The sequence below is a fragment of the Ursus maritimus genome, unplaced genomic scaffold (assembly GCF_017311325.1).
Source record: "Ursus maritimus isolate PB19 unplaced genomic scaffold, ASM1731132v1 scaffold_24, whole genome shotgun sequence".
NCBI lineage: Eukaryota > Metazoa > Chordata > Mammalia > Carnivora > Ursidae > Ursus > Ursus maritimus.
The window spans coordinates 20,106,635-20,125,988 of record NW_024424897.1 but is presented as its reverse complement, the minus strand read 5'-3'; the positions used below and the strand labels follow the sequence as shown (position 1 = coordinate 20,125,988).

The following is a 19,354-nucleotide window of genomic DNA, read 5'->3' as shown; positions in this document are numbered from 1 at the left end:
GTCACTGCCTAGGGGCAAATCTCCCAACTCCTTTGTCTCTGACCTCAAGTCCCTGGCTGTCTGCCCAAGTCCCAAGCCTAAGTCACCCTGCTACTACCACAGCCCCCCACTCCCAACGTCTGCCTGCCTGGCTCATCACAAGCCCCTCCACCTGCAGGCCCTATCCCTTCTCCCAGCCCAGCCTCTTCCCCTGGCCTGGGTTATGACTCACAGGCCTCATCCTGCTGTGAGCACCTCTCAAGAGGATGGGGTGGGAAAGAGCAATTAAAATTCTCAGCAAGTGGCCAAGAGAACTACCTTCCTCTGGCAGGATTAGCAAAAGCCACTCGGAATTATCAACAAATCAAGTTAAGAGCCCAGGGAGGTTGATTGAGAGAGGAGTCTGAAAGGATTTCTGGCTGGGATTCAGAGGCTTGGCTGACTCCCACCCCCACCTCCTTTGGGGTTTTAAGAAAATTAAATGGTTCTCAATCTTCCTTTCCTGCCAAATATACAGCCCATGGCGGGGGGGGGGTGCCGATGCTCCTCTGAGATCAGTCCCCCCCTCCCAGGTCCCCCTCAACAGCCCAGGGGGGGGGGGGGGGTGCCGATGCTCCTCTGAGATCAGTCCCCCCCTCCCAGGTCCCCCTCACCCTCCATTTCTAACCCCGAGCAGCCTTACCTCTGGGTAAGCCTCCCGTCCGAAGGGAGGAGGGAACTCTATATCACCCCACTTCACTTTGCAGATGTAGTCGGCTGTGGCATCTATCTTGGCCGCCAAGTCAAGGACATAGACGCCATCTTTGGTCACAACTGCAAGAAAAGAAGAGGCAATCAGATGCAGGCTCCAGGCAGAGGCGACCACCGACCTCCAAACCCCTCCACAGGCTTCCCCACCCACCACCCACCCACCCCAGGGTCCCACCCAGACTCTATAACTGCCCAGCTCCACAAAAAACCAGATGGCCCTTCCACACAACTTTCACCCCATTAAAAGAAAAATAAATTATTTAAGACCACTCCCCCCAATCTCTGACCTATAGGTAATGTGACAGCAAAGTCTGTTTTCGTTGCCATGACAATTTTTTAAGTTTATTTATTTAGTTAGTTATTGGAGGGGGGCATGCAAGTCGGGGGAGGAGAAGGAGAAGGAAAGAAGCAGACTCCCCGCTGAGCGCAGAGCCCCTCATCCCCCGACCTATGAGCTCACGACCTTAGCAGAAGTCAGGAGCTGGGTGCTTAACCGACTGATCCACCCAGGTGCCACTGTGCCACTACATTTTTTTTTTTAAACACGATAGAGCAATCCTTTATTTTTAGACACGTTCACAAAGAGGTTTTCAGTAACTCAACTTTCCAGTGAAGAGAGCATGAGCATCAGCCTCCAGCCATCAGCAGCTGCTCTGCTCAGGGCCTAGGATCCCCCTTGCCCAAGTGGTGAGGTGGAGGAGCGAACCCCCCCCCCCTTTATTAGTTCATCCCACTGCCTCCTGACGTCGCCCAGATGTTCCATCGCTTTCTGCCGAAGCAGACGTTCTACGAAATCATCCACTTCCACCTTGCTCTCTTTCTCGGCACGGGTACCACCGATTCCAGGCGCCCATTCTATCCACTCTTTTTCGAAAGCATGGCATCGACCTGGAATCTTGCGAGGCTGCTTGGCACCTTGGACTGTCATCCAACCATCTAAGTTAAGGCCCAGGCTTTTCTGCAGAAAGGCACGACATCGCGCCGCCACGCCCTTGTCTCCTCGCTGGCCACCGCTACTGGATAATCTCACCATGGCGGTTTCTAAACTTTTTTTAAAATGCTACATTCCATGGCTTCGATCTAACCACTCACCCTTCCACAGCCTTGCCCTTAAAACAAGAAGTGTTAAACTACAGGCTGCCGTCGGAAGACCCCTCCCACCAGGTGTGTCCATGTGGGCTTCCTGAGGTCAGCTAGGGGAAGCCTTAAGTGTCTGGGGGAGTGAGAAGCCACGGGGTGCACTGGGCCCCCGGCCAGGATTCATTTACTACCAACTAACTGGACATCCACCTTCCCTTTAGCCCAGGGCCATTAGCTAATGAAGGTAGCACAGAGCCATCTGGTTCATTAGAGGGGTTGCATCCCCAGCTGGAACCTGGAATGGGACTTTGCCCTGAGCAGCCCTGGCCATAGCTGGCTCATATCGCTCTCCTCCCTCACAGGCGGAGAGGCTTGCACCAACATCTTCCCAGCCTTGGGGCTCAATGATGGACCAACTCCTGGGTGAGGGCTCGCTCCAGGGGCACTGGGAAGAATGAAGGGCCTGAGTGGTCACATCGGTGCAGAGGCAGCTTAACCCACAGGCAGCCACTAACCAGAGTGTCAGGTCAACATCGGGACTTCCCCATCACAGAACAAATTAAAACCAAAGAAAGCTGGAGTTAGTTTAAAAGAGGAATAACCATTGTCTTCTGAGAGCTCAGAAATAGGACACTGCAGTCCGAGAGCCCAGACACCCCTCTGCAAACATACACCTGTCTGTACCGCCCTCTACGAGTGGTGTTCCGAAGGCCAAGGCCGGGGTTACCACAGGCACCGGGACCCTGTTATAACTGCCCCTTGCCCAGCCCCCCCAGCACAGCCAATTACCAAGGGGGTTGATCTCGAGGTAGGTGAAGTACAGATCCTCATAGAAATTGAAGAGGCCGGAGATAAAACTGGCCAGAATCCTAGAGGGGGTGGGGGAGAGGGACAGTCAATCCTCAGGGAGCCAGCAGGGCACGGCTCAGCAGCACCCCCCAAACACCCCCTCCCCATGGCAGTCTCTCACTGCCATGGACAGCTCCACTTCCCATCCTCTCGCCTTCCTCTGTGAACCCTGTTCCCTGGACATCACTCTTCAGCCACTGAGGTGGAAAGGAGCTGTCAGGCATGAAGCTGGAAGCGGTGGCGCCAGACAGACAGGGGCAACGAGGTGAGGGACGCTGACGGCATATTTCAGTCTGAGCCGGCCTCCTGTCCGCCCCCAGCTCCCCTCCCTGGGACAGGGAAGGACTGTGCCTACCCTCCCACCCAGATGTGGGGGCGGGGCAGTGTGGATGCCCACACAGGGAAGGCTGTGCCCAGAGCTGTCAGCATTCCCCACTCCCCCGCTGCCACCTGCTGGCCCTCCCTCTCACTCAACTCTTTCTTGTCTCCAGGAGCATGGACCAACAGGTGTTTCTTGATGTCCTCAGGATTCAGTTTCTTGTCCACGCCAACAAGCAGTTTCTGGGCTTTGGCGTCCACGTCGCCCACATCCACCCCACCTTCATGGTGGAACAGGACATAGTCTCCTTCTCGGGTAGCATAGATGCAGACGTAGAACTCCTCCGCCTTGAAGGGGAAGACAGTACCACGTGGGGTGAGGGGCACTGAATTGGCGAGCCCGACCCCTGTGGTTTCACTTCTAAAACCCTAGTAGAGAACACTCACCGGAGGAGGCCTGTCCCACCATCTTCCCCTCGGGGACAAGAGGAGAGAAGAGGCCACTGCCTAGCTGGCTGACAGTCCAGCCTTGGTCACGGTGACCTGACCTGGGGTAGGGTGCCTGCCTTCAAGTCTTACTCACCCCAGCACTGGGAGAGGTCCCCTCTGCCACCAGCCCCGATTCCTCCCTGCTACAGACTAAGCCCTTTCCTTCATCTCTGGACTCCCTGCTCTATGGCACCCTCAGACCCTCCCTGCGGCTTCAGAGACTCTGGTCCCTCTGACTTTCCTCCAGCAGCTTGCTTTCTTCCTTTAGCATTTTAGGGTCGACAAACACAAAGGGAGGGAGAAGACCCAGCCTGGAGCCATCTCACACATACCTGACTGTGGGGGACGAAGGGTTCAATCAGAAAGTTCTTGAGGAAGCCTCTGGCCTTGCCCACCTATGGGGACGGAGGAAGCTAAAGTTTAGAGGGACAGCATGCCTTGTTCCCCACAGCAGGAGGATGGCCCTCTGCTCCCTCCACAGGGCCGTCCCATCGGAGGTGGGGCCCAAGTACTTCTGCCACAACATCTGACAGAGAGAGATTTCCCAGAAACCAGGGCAATGCGGTCACAGACCCCTAAGCTACCGAAGTCTCCATGAGATCCCCTCTTCCGTCCACGGCCCTCATGCCAGCCGCAATTTGAAGTGTTCGGACCTCACACGTTCTTGTTCTGCCTCCTCTGGAGGGGGACAGACGAGCTGGGCTGCCTGCACTGCCCCAGCCCCCAAAGCACAGACAGCAGGAGTCATCTCCCTCCTGCCGTCAGTCGCACAACTTAAAGAGCCCAGACAAATCAAGGCTCTCCATCGCAGAGCTCACACAGAGAGACCCAGCCCAAGGATGCAAGTCCAGGCCCAGGGAATTAGCAGGGATGGGGGGGAAGTGAGAGCTTGATGGGGAGAACTTCACGCACACATTCCTGGCTGAGGACAACAGGCCTGCAGAGTTAATCAGTTTGAGTGTGTTCCTGGCGGCCGCTGAGGCGAGACAGCCCTCATCCCAGTGTGTCCCGAAGCCCCCGCCAGCCCGCGTGCGTCACTGCTGAGTCAGGGACCAAACAGTGATCCATCAGAGGTAATGAGGCGCTCCTGCCGGCAATGACATCCCCCTCCCGACAGCCAGCCGCGGGGAAGGGCGCATGAGGACCTCCTGAGAATACCACTCAGCCCCCAACCCTGCCGTCCTCTCCCCGAAGGCCTGCAAGCACAAAGGCCCATCCAGACCCTCTGCCCCCAAGTCCACGTGCGACTTTGAGCAGCCCTCTTTACTCCGAGAGCCAGAAACTAGGAAATTACCACAAAGAACGGATTTGAGAAAGCCCAGCAGGAGAGGAAGACGGCCCCGTCACCACCCTCATCCTACCTCCAGAACTGCCAAGGAAGAGAACACCTCACCCCTGGTCACAGTCCCCCAAGATGGGACAGCACACCCTCCCCGGTCTCAGGGACACCTCAGCCCCCTCCCCTTCTCCTGTTCCCCAGCCCCTTCTAGCAGCAAGAAGGAGAACTGCAGTTTTCTCTCTGAGCCTCTCCTAGCCTTCCCAAACCGTATCTCACTTTAGCTCTCATCTCCGGAGCGGACATTAATCACCAAGCTGGGAGAAGCCAAGAACCAAATTTACTCTTCAATATTAACAGTCTCATCCAAGGCTCTTGGCTCAATAACATCTTTGCCTAAAGGAGATGCAGACTCGTCTTATGTATACATGTCACAAGCTTCCATGCCCTTTCTGGAAACTGAAAAGAATGGAATTCCCAGAACGGGCCTCAGAGACCCATCTCTGCACTTGCCTTTAAAGAAACAGACCATGTCCACCCAGCCATGAACTGTTCTTGGGTGACTTTTGCAGCCCACCTTGCCATTCCCTGATGGCAGAGCTGGGAATGAGCACCACGCTTGGCCCCACTGCTCAAGTCAGCTCCGCAGGACCCTCGCCCTCCCCAGGCTGCAATGTGGTTGGCTGCGGGCTGACCCTCAGGGCCGCTGGTCTGCTTCTGTTACCACGGCGCCTCCACCCCGACCTGTCCCTGTACTCACGGTGGCCTCCTGTCCCAGCCGTGGTTTCAGCCAGGACTTAACGCCTTCCAGAGTGAGGTTGACTCCCACGAGGCCTAGCTTTCCACGCCGTTTGATCAGCTGGTCTGGCTTGACCACCAAGCTCTGGAATGAGAGGAGTTTGTACTTAGAGCAAGGAAAGAAAGAGGAGACTCGAAGGCTATAGTTCGGGGACCCAAAGCACAGGACAGACTGCATGGCTTCCAATCCACCCATCCATTCTTCAGGGTCAACTCCTAGAAGCTTCCCTCACCTATCCCAGACTACACCTTTCTTTTGACAACCAGGAGTCTAGAGCCATCCATGCCCAGGATAGGGCCTGGCACAGAGTAGGTGCTTACCAAATACCTGCTCAATGAGCGATTCCCTACCCTCCCTACGGGCTCTCTTAGCTTCGCTGAACCACGAACTCCTCAGAATATGGACCAGCACCTGTGCTCCAAAAGGAGGAGCAGAGAGACAGAGCCCTGGGGTGACAAAGGACCTTAGAGATCTGGTCAATCCCATCCCGGTGCTCAATCCTGCCTATAAGCCCAGCAAGTAGCCCCTAAGCTCGCACACGGCCGGCCAGGAAAGGCACCTCCTCCTGAGGCAGCGGGAGGAAACGTGCACCCCGGAAGCCGCCATGGGTCCTGGTCCTGCTCTCCGGGCCCTGCCTGGGAAGTCTGCCCTTCCCAACAATGGCCCTGCAGGGAACCGGACAGAGGAGCCTCGACTCCAGGCTAGCCGCCCAAGGCTATCGGCCACTCTACACACAGTCCCAGGCATACTCCCTCGTGGACCTGACACAATCCTGCTATGCTCCCCCTCGGGGGAGGGGGGCACACACGTACTTTTACTGAGCATCGACCAAGTATCAGGTGGCCCACTAAATACTTTCCAGACATTACTGCTAATTCTTACAGCTCGCAGGGTGAGTGTCCTGCCCATCTCACAGATGGGGAACCTGACACTCAAGAAAGGTAAAACGGCTTGCTCCAGGCCACATGGTTAATCAACAGAGAGCTTCGATCTGGACCCCAGTTTGTCTGGTTCCAAGCCCATGCGCTGTCCCCTGCCAGGGCACCTCGACATGTGGGACCCACAGCAGAACACAAAACCCCGCTCAGCCCACTGCATGCTGCCCATGGATGGGGGCAGTCTGCCATCACGTGACCCGTTGTGCCGTCTCCACCAAACTGACCCTTTCTCTTCCTCTGACCCTGGGCCTGGAAGAAGGGCCCAGGCAGGGCGTGCTCACCTGGCTGAGCAGCCAAGGGTGGTCCTGCAGCAGGCGGGCCCAGTCTGTGTCAGGGGTGACCCGGGCATACTTGAACCGGTTCTGGATGGCCGAGGTGGTGCAGATGTATTTGTAAAGGAGTTCTTTGCCGGTCTGCTCCGAAATCGCCTTGGCTGACATAGCTGCCGAGGGAATGCTCTACTTGTTGGGGGAACAGGAGCTGGTGGGAAGGGGCAGAGGAAACAGACCGATGTCCAATTGCCCCCAGACAATAAAACCAGATCTCCGTGCTCCTCAAGAGAGAGAAAGAGGACTGGCCCAGCGGGAGGGGGGGCAGGGAGATCTCAATGAGCGCTTCTGACAGCAGGGAAGGGGGATCGGGAAATGATGGGAGAAAAACAAAGGTGGCATTTTCCCCCGGGACTCTTGGCCTCAACCCTGTGTCTGCTTCTCCTCAGCAAACCAGCTCACATTTGTCTTGGAGCTAAAGGCAGCTGGATGGGGAGACAGGAATACCAGTGGTGTGACCCAAACCCGAGCACTGGTCCCACCCGAGGTCCCACACAGACACCGAAACACACCCTTTGGTTTTGTGACCTACGGGGCGCCCAGCCAGAATTGTGCAATGCTGCCTTTATTCCCCTACAGGTTTCATCTCCCCCACACCCAGACTCACCCGCTTTACACACTTACAGTCACCACCAGGCTGAGGGCCAGGCGGGTGAGTTTACTTAACCCCAAGCAGGATCAAGCCCCCGAGGAGCCAAGAGGAAGCGTCATCTCAGAGTTCATTTCTTCCAGGACCCTAGACTCCCACCCCTGAGTTCAGAGCAGACGCAGGGCAGGGGAACGGTGACCTTCGGTGCATCCCACCCGCCCCACTGAGTCACCCAGCTGCTGATTTAGAGCAAAACATTGGCCTCTCGAGGGACCGCCCTGTACTGGTCACTTCTAACTGAGCCAGAGCTGGGGGAGGGGGCAGAAGTCATCCTCTGTCACATGTATGGAGATGCTCATCTTCTATGAACCCTGTGAGGTGAACTGAAATGCACCTATTTCTTAGATGAGGAATAAAAGCTCAGAGGAATTAAGGTAACTTGCCCAAAAAATCAAACTAATAAGCAGGGGAGCCAGGACTTGAACCCAAATCCTCTTATTCCTGGTCCCCAGAAAACCCCACACTCAGCCTGAGGGTTTTTCTCCAAGGACCAGGCCGTGCCCCCCTTCACCTCACAGAAGGGTCTGTGAAGACAATTTCTTTATCTCCCCTCCTCCCCCACTGCCCTGACACATCCATTCTCTCATGAGTAGTGAGAGGAGCAAGTTGGGGAGAAGAACAGGGGCAAGGGGAGGGAAACGAAACCGTCATTCATGCTAAGAGTTTGGCCAGATTAGGAAAAGTCACTCCAGTCTCTCCCACAAAGATCCATAACTGAAGTTGCTGAATTTGCTGGGGAAGAAAAGTCAAGTTCAAATAAAGGAGGGCGGGGTTAGAGGCCTGGCTCCTTTATACACCCAGGAAGGTTGGTCTCCATCTCCAGCTCAGGGAAGGCCAAAGTTCCAGAGGCCACACTCCACCTCCCTCCCAACTGGCTAGGCCAGGGCTTCAGGTTCTAACCCTGGCTTGGCCGGCCCCCTCAGCCTCCCAGCTAGTCTCCAGCTCAGCACAATGGGTGCTTTCAGTCTGGTGTCTGGCCCAAAGTGGGGTAGCTGGGAAGGGGCTCAAAAGAAATGTTCCCCTTTCTGGCCTTCCCCTGGGATGACTTCAGGCTCCAACTCAACAGGAGTTTCTGAAGGCGATGCCTCAACCAGCCCCTATGTCCCACAGTCCTCCACCCCTACCCACTCCAGCTCCATTTCCCAACCTTCTTGACTTCAGACCAGAAAAACTGGTCTTGAAATCAGATGGGTACACCTGCCCCCACCTCCCTCCCAAACAGAGTGCAACCCAGGGCAGATCGAGCGGGGAAAGGAGGCAGCAGTTGCTGACCACCCTCAACAGTTCAGACACATCAAGCACCTGTGACCAAAAACTCCAGAAGGAGCCCCTCAGCTAAGCCTCCCCGGCAGAGAGCAGTCTGAGAGACACTACCAGAACAACGACCCCCCCAGACCTGGCACCTCCCAAAGCAGACAAAGGATAAGGCCGAGGAAAGGGATGTTCTGTGCTGAAAAAATCACAAATTTCTTGAGGCCCAGATCAAATCTCAGACCCAAGAGTTCATTTCAACACAGTGGGGGGGGGGGGGGGGGGGGGGGGGGGTGGGGAGACACAACACGGGGATGATATAGGATAGAAGAGATTTGCCAGCTTACCAAAACAACAGATATGCCACCAGAGCACTTTGTCTTAGAGGGGGCAGGCCCTTTCAAGGCCAAGGCAGGATTTATGACAGAATAACAGTGGGGAAAGAATCTGCCTCTGCATATTCACCAATGCAGGGTAAGACTCACAAACCTTTCATGGAGTAGCCGGGGTGGAGAAAACTCGCAAATGTAATCATTCAGAGGGGTCTCAGAAGTCTAAGGCAGTGGCTCTTAATCTATTTGAGGTCTCAGACTCCTAATCACCTGAAGCCTAAAAAATGTGCTCCAACCTCACTGTGCATATCATTTCAAGGTGCTTATGATTATGACCACAGGCCACCAGTTAAGAGCATCTGCTCTAGTGACACTGGGACTTAAAGTGTAAAAGAAAAAAAAAAGTGTATACCAATCTGGGTCTGGGGATCCACCCCACCAAAGTCTTAGGCTGCCTCCCCAGGAACTGAGTATGTTGTCAAACTGATGATAGGTGGTTTTAGGACATAGCTAAGCCCCCAGGGGTCTGCTTTGGGGCCCCAGGAACTGTCACCTAATAACAAGTAAAAGTGTAAATCATTTAGGGGTAAACATGCCAAGGAACTTAACCACACACTCTCGCGCGCGCAATCACCCCAAGGGAAGGGCTTTATAAGCTGAATGGGGTCTTTTCTGCAGACAGGTAAGTGACCCAGGATTGTAGCCACTGAGGGCTGAAGCAGCCCACAGCAAGGCTGAATGAAAGGAGCCTGTTCCCTAGGAATGTACCCCTGGGACACAGCCAGTGCAGAGGAGCCACTGGGGATGCCACTTAGGGTCTTTCTCTAGGAAAGACAAAGAGCACTCATTTTTAGGTTAGTTTCCATAGGATTGGTGTGGTTTTTGTTTTTCAGAGGAGAAGCAATTCGCAGAGTAAAGGGGAGAGGCAGAATTCTGTGAGGGTCCCCTACTGCAGCAAGCATAGTGCCAGAATACCGGTGGAGCCACCAGCTGCTCCATGTCCCAGGGCTCTTCTCGTCACCCTGGCCCAAGCTTTTGAAGTTCCCTCAGAGATGAAAATGACCCGCCCTGGGCAGTCGGGGTCTACCAGCTTTTCCTCACCCGATATTTCAGATATTCAAGGACCTGAGCTGGCTGAAAGAGTGGAAGGAGTGGGCTGGCTGGCCAAACTGTGCCATGCACTGCTCCTCCCCGCTCTCCAAAATCCTCCTGCCAGGCAGACCCCAGGGGACCACCCCAATGGCAGAAGTCCTCGGTACTGCACAGTATCTGCCAAGGTTGGAGAGGGCAGCCGGCGCTGGGTCTGGCCCTCTGCCAGGCCCTCCAGGAGGGCGGCGGCAGCATCCTCCGGTTCCTTCAGGATCTAGCCTTGGCCGCGTCAGCGCCAGAGGTGGGGCGGGAGACTGGCACCCCGGCCATCTGTCGCTCAGACGCTGGGCCCGACGGCACCTCCAGGGCGAGGAGGGTCCTTCCCGCGCCGCTGCCCCACGGGCAGGTCCTCGCGGCGAGGCCAGGCCTCGAGCACCCTGGAACAGCCCGGCCCCGCGTGGCCCGCCAAGGCTGAGCGCCCCGCTCGCTCCCTCCACTTTCTACGCGCAGAACTCAGTCGACTCTCCGTAAAAAATAGAGGAAGGGCCTGAGCCCGCGGAGGAGTGGGGCGAGCGGCCACCACTCTTTCTACTTCCCGTCCCCCGCATCCGGTGGGGAGACCCGGATGGGGACAAGACGGAGCCCGGTAAAGCCCGAAGAGGCTCGAGGACTGGCTCCGGGCGGGGTGAGGGGCGCCCGGATGGTGCAAATGCAGTTTGGCGGAGGGAAGAGAAGCCACGACGGCACACCCTGTGCAAACTCCCAGAAACTGTAATGTGGGAGAGTGGGGGTGGGGTAGTCGACACGCGGCCACCGGCCGGGGGTTCCGAGCGAAGGCTAACCTAAAGCGAAGACCCCGGAAACTTCTAAGCAGGTGCAGGGAGGGCACGTGAGCACCAAGCCGGCGTCGGGGAAGGCGGTTCCGGGTTGGGGGAGGGAGGCGGGAAGCTCCTGGGGCAGGTGGGGTCCCTCCCGCGAAGGCAGCTGCCCGCTACTAACCTCTCTGCGAAAGTCCGTGCGCCGCGCTCCCTCCGCAGGCCCCGCCTCACCGCCCAATGCCCGGAGCGCCCCAGCCTCAAGCAGCCGCCCGGGATCCGGCTTTTGTCCGGGCCCCTGCGGGCTTCTCCCCGCCCCCATCGGCACACGGGGCGAGTGGCCCCCCGATTGGTCACACGCGTTCCCTAGCCTGAGCGCCAGGGCTCCTCCCAATTCGCTGCCCGGTATAGCTCCGCCCCCAGGGGCGGGACTAAAAGGCTGCTGGGACTTGTAGTCCACCTGGAGCGTCCGTCCAGAAGGCTGGCAGGCACCGCCTCTCCGGAGCCCGCAGGCCTGGGGCGGGGCCGGGGGCGGGGCCTCGATGTGGGGAGATGGGCCGGGCTACGCTGGGAGGAGAACGTACGGGGCGGGGGTCCGTGGCCTGATCACTTAGAGGCTGGGCCGATGGTCGCTCGGAAGGTAGTGTTGGGGGTGGGGTTGGCAGAACAGGCTGTAGCAGTGTTGGGGACCTGGAGTCTCCCGTCTTCTCTCCCCTTGGGAGCAACTAACGTCCGTATCCCGGCTACCTAAAATCGGCCACGCTGAACCCAGTTGCTTAGACCGGCTTTTTACGTAGCGGTGGCAGACTGCTTTTGCGTTTGCACGTGGGCCCTCTCCATTGAGCCGGTGGGGCAAGGCAGAGATCAGATCAGACCTCCTGATGTGGGATAGGACGGGAATGGAGTGAGTCGATGGGGCTAGGTGGGTGCCAGTCACACCGCTTTGCGTCCCATTCACCTCACCTCGCGGAGCTGAGATTTTAGCACAGGGCCGGGACCATCTCTGCAGGTCTCCTGCTTCACCCCTACCTCCCATCCCAAGCTTCCACACTGGAATGAATGAACTGTTGCCTCCCCTTTCTCCATTACCTGTGAGACAGGCTATTTTCCAAAACAAAAACTGGGACACCTGGTCTGACGGGTGCCAGTGAACTAATGGGGCAGAATATTTGAAATCAGGCAATCCTGGAAACCAGGACATATATTTACTGCTCCGACATTCTGGAGCTTTCACCCCAGTCCTGTAGGTCTCCTGAGCAGCTCTTTGACCCTAAGAGCTACCTAGCTCCAGGAAGGAGAACCAATGGAGCACTGACCAGATCAGGTGAAAGGGTCAGCCCAGTATGTAGAGAATCACCATGTGTGTGCCCCTGCCAAGCACCCGGGTCATACTGACACTGCAACAGTGTTGCAACATTTTTGTGGACAAAAACTTGAGGAAGCCCTCCTTCCCCCAATCCAGTTGTAGTCAGGAGTGGGGCAGCTAAACTTGCTGCCCATGCCTGAACCAAATGATCCCTGATGTCACTTTCTGGTCCCTTTCCTCCCAACCATCCTTTTGAAAGAACAACTCTTCACCTCCTCTCTGCTGTTGGTCCTTGAGAGTCTTCTACTCCTGTATGGATTGAGCTCCAACCCTATCAAGAATCTCTCCCAAAAGCACAAATCTCAAAGGGTCACCTCTCTGTAGATAAAGAAAACATCTCCTATGAAGAGGTACTCCAAAAAGAAAAGAAAAGAAGGAAAGAAGGGGAAAGAAAGAAAGAAAGAAAAGAAAAGAAAAGAAAAGAAAAGAAAAGAAAAGAAAAGAAAAGAAAAGAAAGAAAAAGAGAAAGAAAAGGTACTCTATTTCTGGCCTTGGGGGGATAGCAACTCCAGGTGTTCAGAGGCCAGCAGGAAGACTGTAGTCAGGAGGAATCACTTGTGTAGCAATTATCCCTCTGGTTAGAAAGATCCACTCATCCAGAAACCAATAAAAATTTTCAATGCACAAGCTTTTGCCCCAGCAATTCCAGTTCTAACAATTTATCCTTCAGCTATACGTGCATATGTACATGAGATGAGGCTCTTTGTTTTCTTCACTGCTGTGTCTCCAGCACTTTGAATAGGGCCTGGTACATAGTAAACAATAAATATTTGCTGAGAGATTAAGTCCCCCACATAGGTGTTGCCAGGCCCAAATATGACTAGTCCTGGGTGGGGGCAACAAGAAAGGAGCTGTCCAGGGAGTGAGGGAGGAGAGGGGCTGGCCAGAGGGTCCACGAGCCAGCCAAGCACTGGGATTTTTCAGTTCTCTGAGTGGTTCCATCCCAGGTCTTTCCCCATAGCTCTCAAGCCCACCAGGAAAAACTCTCTCATTACTCCACCATGCTCCTGCAGAAGCTCTTCTGCTCCGAAATGATCAATCTGGGCCCCATTTTCTTACCTTCCTGACTTAAAAGCTCTAAACCCTTTTGTTTTTGCCATTTGAATCACCTCCCCCCTCTTTTAGATTGGGCTGGAAGATAAGTCCATGTGCCCGGATACAGGAGGATATAGGTGCTGTCCCTGTGCCCAGGCTACAGGCATTCCACCATAGTGGCACTGGATGACCCAGTGACTCCCTCCTAGATTTGAATGCACTTTAGTTAACATTCATTGAACACCTACTATGTGAAAGGTACGGGTGCTAATGCAGACTCTTCATGACAACCCCTTGAGCCAAGTGTCATCATCGTTACGCAGATGAGCAACTGACCCTCTGCTGCCAGGTCCCTCACCCTGTCCTCTACCACCTAGTAGGTGAGGAGGAGGAAATAAAATCATATCCAGTGAGTCTCCCCCACTTGGCTGGAAGCTCCTCAAGACCCAGAACTGTGCTGGGGCTAGGCACACATTAGGCACTCACTGTATACGTGATGAAATAAATGCTGGAATGAACATGTGAAAGAAGGAAAGAAATTCTAGAAGGACAGAAGAGGAATGAGGAGCTGTAGCCAGGATAAGGGTCTACCTGAGTGTGCAGTTCTGAACCCACCTGTCTCCTGGCCGCAACCAGAGACAAGGGCTTAAACCAAAGACCCATCATGACTTGCCCTGGGAAAAACTGGGGAGGTTCTCACTCTTGCAACTTTCACTTTTTGTCCAGTACTGACCAGTCTCCAATTGGAGCCAAGGGTCAAGAGCCCGTGGTGTCCTGGGGAAGCTCCCCAGGGAGGTATGGCCAGACCCAGCTTCTGGGTATAGGAAACATTCTCTAGCCAGACCAAGAAGCTCCTGTCTGGCCTCTTCCCGGAGTCTGCCCCCAGCCCTACCCTCACCGTGTTTTAAAAATAGCCACTGCCTCATCCTCACCAGGTGTGTTCCTGGGACATTCTCTCCTCTTTTCCTCTTTCAGGATGCCTTCCCCTAGGAAGACAGCACACCATTTCCTGTCCTGAGACAGAACACATCACTTCCCCTTGACTTTGACTTGACATGGTTAATTTCATCTCTGAATGAATTCATTACTTTTGCCTCTCTTTGCCATGTTCTGTGTTTGGAAATTCTCACAAGGGCAGGCAGAAGCGGAAGTCGTGTATGAATGAGAATTGCCAGCCTCCATGAGGGCCAGAGTCGCTACCTTGACACCAGTCTTTAGAGTTTAGTGCCTCACCCAAGGGGGCTTGAAGGCCTCCTCCCATGCACGGGGGTGCCCTTGCCTCTATCCCTGAGAACTTAGGTGCTGCCTCAAGGATGTGGTGTTGCTTATTTAGGCCTCCTTGATCACAGAATCACAGAACATAGACTCCAAAGAGACCTCAGAAATCCCTTAGTCCAATCCTCTTATTTTACAAAGGAAATACAGGGGACACAGAGGCCCAAAGGGGTGACCAGACTGCAGACGGACAGATGCATGCATCACTCTGGAAACCATCTGGCATTATCTCATAAACCTGAAGAGACACACATACGAAGACCATGCAGCCCCACTCCTAGGTATGCAGCCCCACTCCTAGGTATGCCCAGGAGAATGTCATATACTCATGTGCTCAGAGCTACATGGGAAATTGTCCAAAAATTGGGCAGAGCCCAGACTTCCTCCAACAGTTGAACGGTTGGATGGGTTGTGGTATCATTCGCACAAAGAAAAATGTGACAGCAGGGGAAAATGAATGAATTGCAGCCACACACAACATGAATGAATCTCAAAAACATAATGTTGAGCAAAAGAAAATGGAACATAAAAAGTACATGTACAGTATGATTCAATTTACATAGAGTTCAAACAAACAAACCTAAATTCTATTATTTGGAATGAATACATAGGTGGGAAAACTACCAAGAAAAGCAATGGTTATCACAAAAAAACTGGACTCTAGTTCTTTCATTCAACCCATATTTACTGAACACCTGCAATTGCCAGGCACTATTTTAGGCACTGGAGCAATAATGAATGAAACAAGCAAAGACGCTCAGCTTTGTGTAACCCACATTTTATCAGGGCAAACAGCAATAAACAAGGGCAAAGGGGTTGCAGTTTAAATAGGGTGTTTGGGTGAAGAGGAGAAATTTGAACAAATACATGGAGGAGGGGAGAGGGTCAGTTAAGTCGCCAGAAGGGAGCATTCCAGACCAATTCCAAGCCATCCTGGGCTGAGAGAACACCCAGAGCGAAGGCCCCTCATGAGTTGGAAGCTGTCTGCTATTTTCCTATTCAAGGAAAAGTTCAGAGGCCAGGTGGCCAGAGCACAAGGAGTGATGGGGAGAGTAGCTTTTATTCTGCATGAAATGGGGGACCATTGTAGTGTTTTGAACACAAGATGACAGGATCTGACTTGCATTTTAAAAGGAATATTCTTTTTTTTTTTTTAATAGGGCAATTTTATTTTTTTGACATCTTTTTTTTTTTTTTTTTCCCTAAAGTAAGTTCTAGGGGCACCTGGGTGGCTCAGTCGTTAAGCGTCTGCCTTCGGCTCAGGGCGTGATCCCCGGGTCCTGGGATTGAGTCCCGCATCAGGCTCCCTGCTCCAGTGGGAGCCTGCTTCTTCCTCTCCCACTCCCCCTGCTTGTGTTCCCTCTCTCGCTGGCTGTCTCTCTCTCTGTCAAATAAATAAATAAAATATTTAAAAAAAATAAATAAATAATAAAGTAAGTTCTACACCCAACACAGGGCTTGGACTCATGACCCGGAGATCAAGTCACATACTCTACCACTGAGCCAGGCAGGTGCCCCTTAAAAGGAATATTCTAACTGTTATGCTGAGAAGGAAGGAGGCAGGGGTAGAATAAAGAGAATTAGAAGGATATTGCAGTAATCCTGGAGGGAGCCAAAGAGGGCTCAGACAAGGGTAGTAACCAAGAAGGTGGTGGTTATCTGGGGAGGGGGTAGGGCAGGGATGAGATTGTGATTGGGGAGTCTCACAGGGGGCCCCCAGTTGGCAATGTCTCTTGACTTACCTGTGAGATGATTGCATGGGTGTTCATTATTTAATAAGCTGTACATGTATATTTCATATATGTTTGTGCACCTCTGTTATATTTCACAATTGAAGGAAATATAAAGACAAATAAGGAGATATAAAGAGGTAACATAAGGAACCCAGCTAATAAATTGCTGGGACAGGTTGGGAACAAATTCCAGTACTTTTTACCCTAACCAATCCAAACTAGGCATGGACCCCAGCCCGGCTCACCTGTTTCCTAATGATGTGGCTTCAGGCAAGCCCTGTTACTTCTCTCAGCTTCAGTGTTTCATCCATCATTAGGATGCTGTCAAGATCACAAAGTGCTTTGTAATCTGCCAAAAAGCACACAATATTATTGCTATTTAACTGTGCTTTTTTAAATAAAGATTTTATTTATTTATTTTTGAGAGAGAGAGAGGATGTGAACAGGGGGAGAGGCAGAGGGAGAGAGAGAATCTCAAGCAGATTGCCTGTTGAGGGCAGAGCCCATGACCCTGAGATCATGACCTGAGCTGAAATCAAATCGGACGCTTAACTGACTGAGCCACCTAGAGGCCCCTTAACTGTGCTTTTTTAAAAACAGCTTTACTGATACTTAATTGATGTACAATAAGCTGTACACATTTAATGTGTTCTCGGATGAGTTTGAACACAGGTATACATAGTGAAAACATTACCACAGTCAAGATAATGCATATATCCTTCACCCCCGACCCCCCAAATCCTCTTGTATGCCTTTCTATTTTATCCCTCCTTGCCCTACTTCCATATTGCTAGGAGGCACTGTTTTGCTTTTGGGCACCATAGATTTAGTGTATATTTTCTAGAATTGTATTATTTTTTATTTTTTTTAAACAGATATTATTTTTAAGGGTTTTTTTTAACTTATTTATTTGAGAGAGAGAAAGCAGAGTGAGAGAAAGAGAACACCAGTGGTTGACAAAGAGAGACAGCCAGCGAGAGAGGGAACACAAGCAGGGGGAGTGGGAGAGGAAGAAGCAGGCTCCCACCGAAGCAGGGCGCCTGATGCGGGACTCAATCCCAGGACCCTGGGATCAGGCCCTGAGCCGAAGGCAGACACTTATCGACTGAGCCACCCAGGCGCCCCTATATTTAAGTCTATTGAATTAATTTTTGTATATAGTGTGAGGTAAGGTTTTTTCTGTTTTATTTTGGCATATGGGTATCCAGTTGTTCCAGTGCCATGTGTTGAAAAGATCATCCTTTCAGCACTGAATTTCTTTGGCAACTTTGTTGAACATTAATTGATCATATATGTGTGGGTTTATGAACTCTCTATTCTGTTCCATTGATCTGCGTATCAATCTTTATGCTACTATCATTCTATGGCTTTAAAATAAGTCTCGACAGCACAGCATGACTTCTCTTTTGTATTTCTTCTTCGAAATTGTTTTGGCTGTTCTAGGTCCTTTGCATCTCCACATAGACTTTAGAATCAGCCTGTCAATTATTTTTAAAATATTTTTAACTTACTTATTTGAGAGAGAGAGCACGCACGTGTGCGTGCACATGGGTGGGGAGGGGCAGAGGGAGAAGCTGACTCACCACTCAGCAGGGAGCCTGATTCCGGGCTTGATCCTAGGCCGCTGGGATCACGAACTGAGCTGAAGGCAGACACGCAACCCACTGAGCCACCCAGGTGCCCCTCAGCTTGTCAATTATTTAAAAAAAATTCTGCTGGGATTTTGATTGGGATTGAATTAACTCTATAGATTTCCTCTTTGCAGGAGGATTTTCCAATTAACTGCTGGTCCTTTCAGCAATGTGTTCAACTCACCTATGTGCCCATCTTAATAACGTAGAACAGGATGAATTTCACTGTACTGGTGGGGTTGCTGCTCCTTACACACCTCTGGCCTTTGGTTACCTCCTTCCCTACTTAGGTCTCTTGGGCACCATTCCTACTCACCCTCAGCTCAAATGTGACTCCTTCTGTGACGCTGTCTCTAATGCAGCCCCGGCCCTGACTGAATTTTTCACTCATCGGTCCTCATCTCCTTCACAGGCACACAGAACTTCTAATAACTCAACATCACTTTGGGAAGTCATTATTGCTTATGCATCTCACTCTCTGCTCCAAGGAAGGAACCATATTATTTTTTTTATCTTGGCATTAAACTTGGCATTCTTTTCTTAATTACACTTTTATTTTGAGTTAATTGTAGATTCATAGTCAGTTGTAAGAAATAATAAAAAGATCCCATGTACCCTTCACCCAGTTTACCCCAATGGTAACATCTTGAAAAACTTGAGTACAATAGCACAACAGAAGATAGACACTGATAAGATCCACTGATCTTACTCAGATTTCTCTAGTTTTACATATACTCATTGGTGTGTACATGTATGTAGGTAGGGCCATCTTTTAACTATTTAAACTTTAACAACCATTTATTTAGCTTTTACTACATGCCAGACAGTCGAATTCTGGAAACACATGGTTATGACAGGGTCCCTGCCTTAACTGAGGTCACGATCTCATTAGCGTGGAAGTTGACGTTTTAAAGCAGTATCGCAAGCACAGGGCGTTCGCTGGAGCCTAGAAGAATCTAGCCTACCTTTTTGGCAGAAGAGAGTGAGGCAATGAGGAAAGTCGTCAGGAGAGGCCTCCATCAGAGCCTACCACTAGCACGTGCTCAATAAATGTGTTAAATTAAGGTCGAACCCAACCTTGTCTTCCACGAAATCTCTTGCAAATCCTCACATCCTGGATGTGGCGGAACACGGTGCACACACCCTTGCCACGTATGCCTTATCCCTATTTGGAATTCTGCCCCAATCCTCTTCCAACTTTACGGGCTGTATATTCTGGACACAGTGCACGGTTCTCAGGAGAGAATCGACGGAGCGTGCAACAGCAAACACCTTCCAGTGCAGCCGCTTTGCAGCCACCAGCCACGCGCCTGTCACGCCCTAGCCCACAGGCTGCTAGGCCGGCGCATGCGCACGCTGGCGGCGGATGTA

At 52.4% G+C, this 19,354-nt stretch overlaps 1 protein-coding gene and 1 long non-coding RNA gene across 2 annotated transcripts in view; both read right to left on the bottom strand.

Moving 5' to 3' along the window:
* Positions 1-11,280, bottom strand: part of ACLY (ATP citrate lyase) — a 39,780-nt gene extending 28,500 nt beyond the window's left edge. The window contains exons 1-8 of the mRNA XM_040640621.1: positions 11,168-11,280; positions 10,581-10,628; positions 6,760-6,934; positions 5,502-5,624; positions 3,798-3,860; positions 3,134-3,324; positions 2,599-2,678; positions 662-792 (exon numbers count right to left, since the gene is read on the bottom strand). Of these exons, the coding sequence (XP_040496555.1) occupies positions 662-792; positions 2,599-2,678; positions 3,134-3,324; positions 3,798-3,860; positions 5,502-5,624; positions 6,760-6,934; positions 10,581-10,628; positions 11,168-11,265 (909 nt within the window). The 5' untranslated portion in view covers positions 11,266-11,280. The remainder of the gene's footprint in view (positions 1-661; positions 793-2,598; positions 2,679-3,133; positions 3,325-3,797; positions 3,861-5,501; positions 5,625-6,759; positions 6,935-10,580; positions 10,629-11,167) is intronic.
* A 4,675-nt stretch (positions 11,281-15,955) lies between these two features.
* LOC103672561 lies at positions 15,956-19,354 on the bottom strand. Its single transcript, XR_571194.2, has 4 exons — positions 18,949-19,354; positions 17,936-17,994; positions 16,598-16,701; positions 15,956-16,003 (listed from the first exon to the last, which is right to left on the bottom strand). It is a non-coding gene; the product is annotated as an uncharacterized LOC103672561 (long non-coding RNA).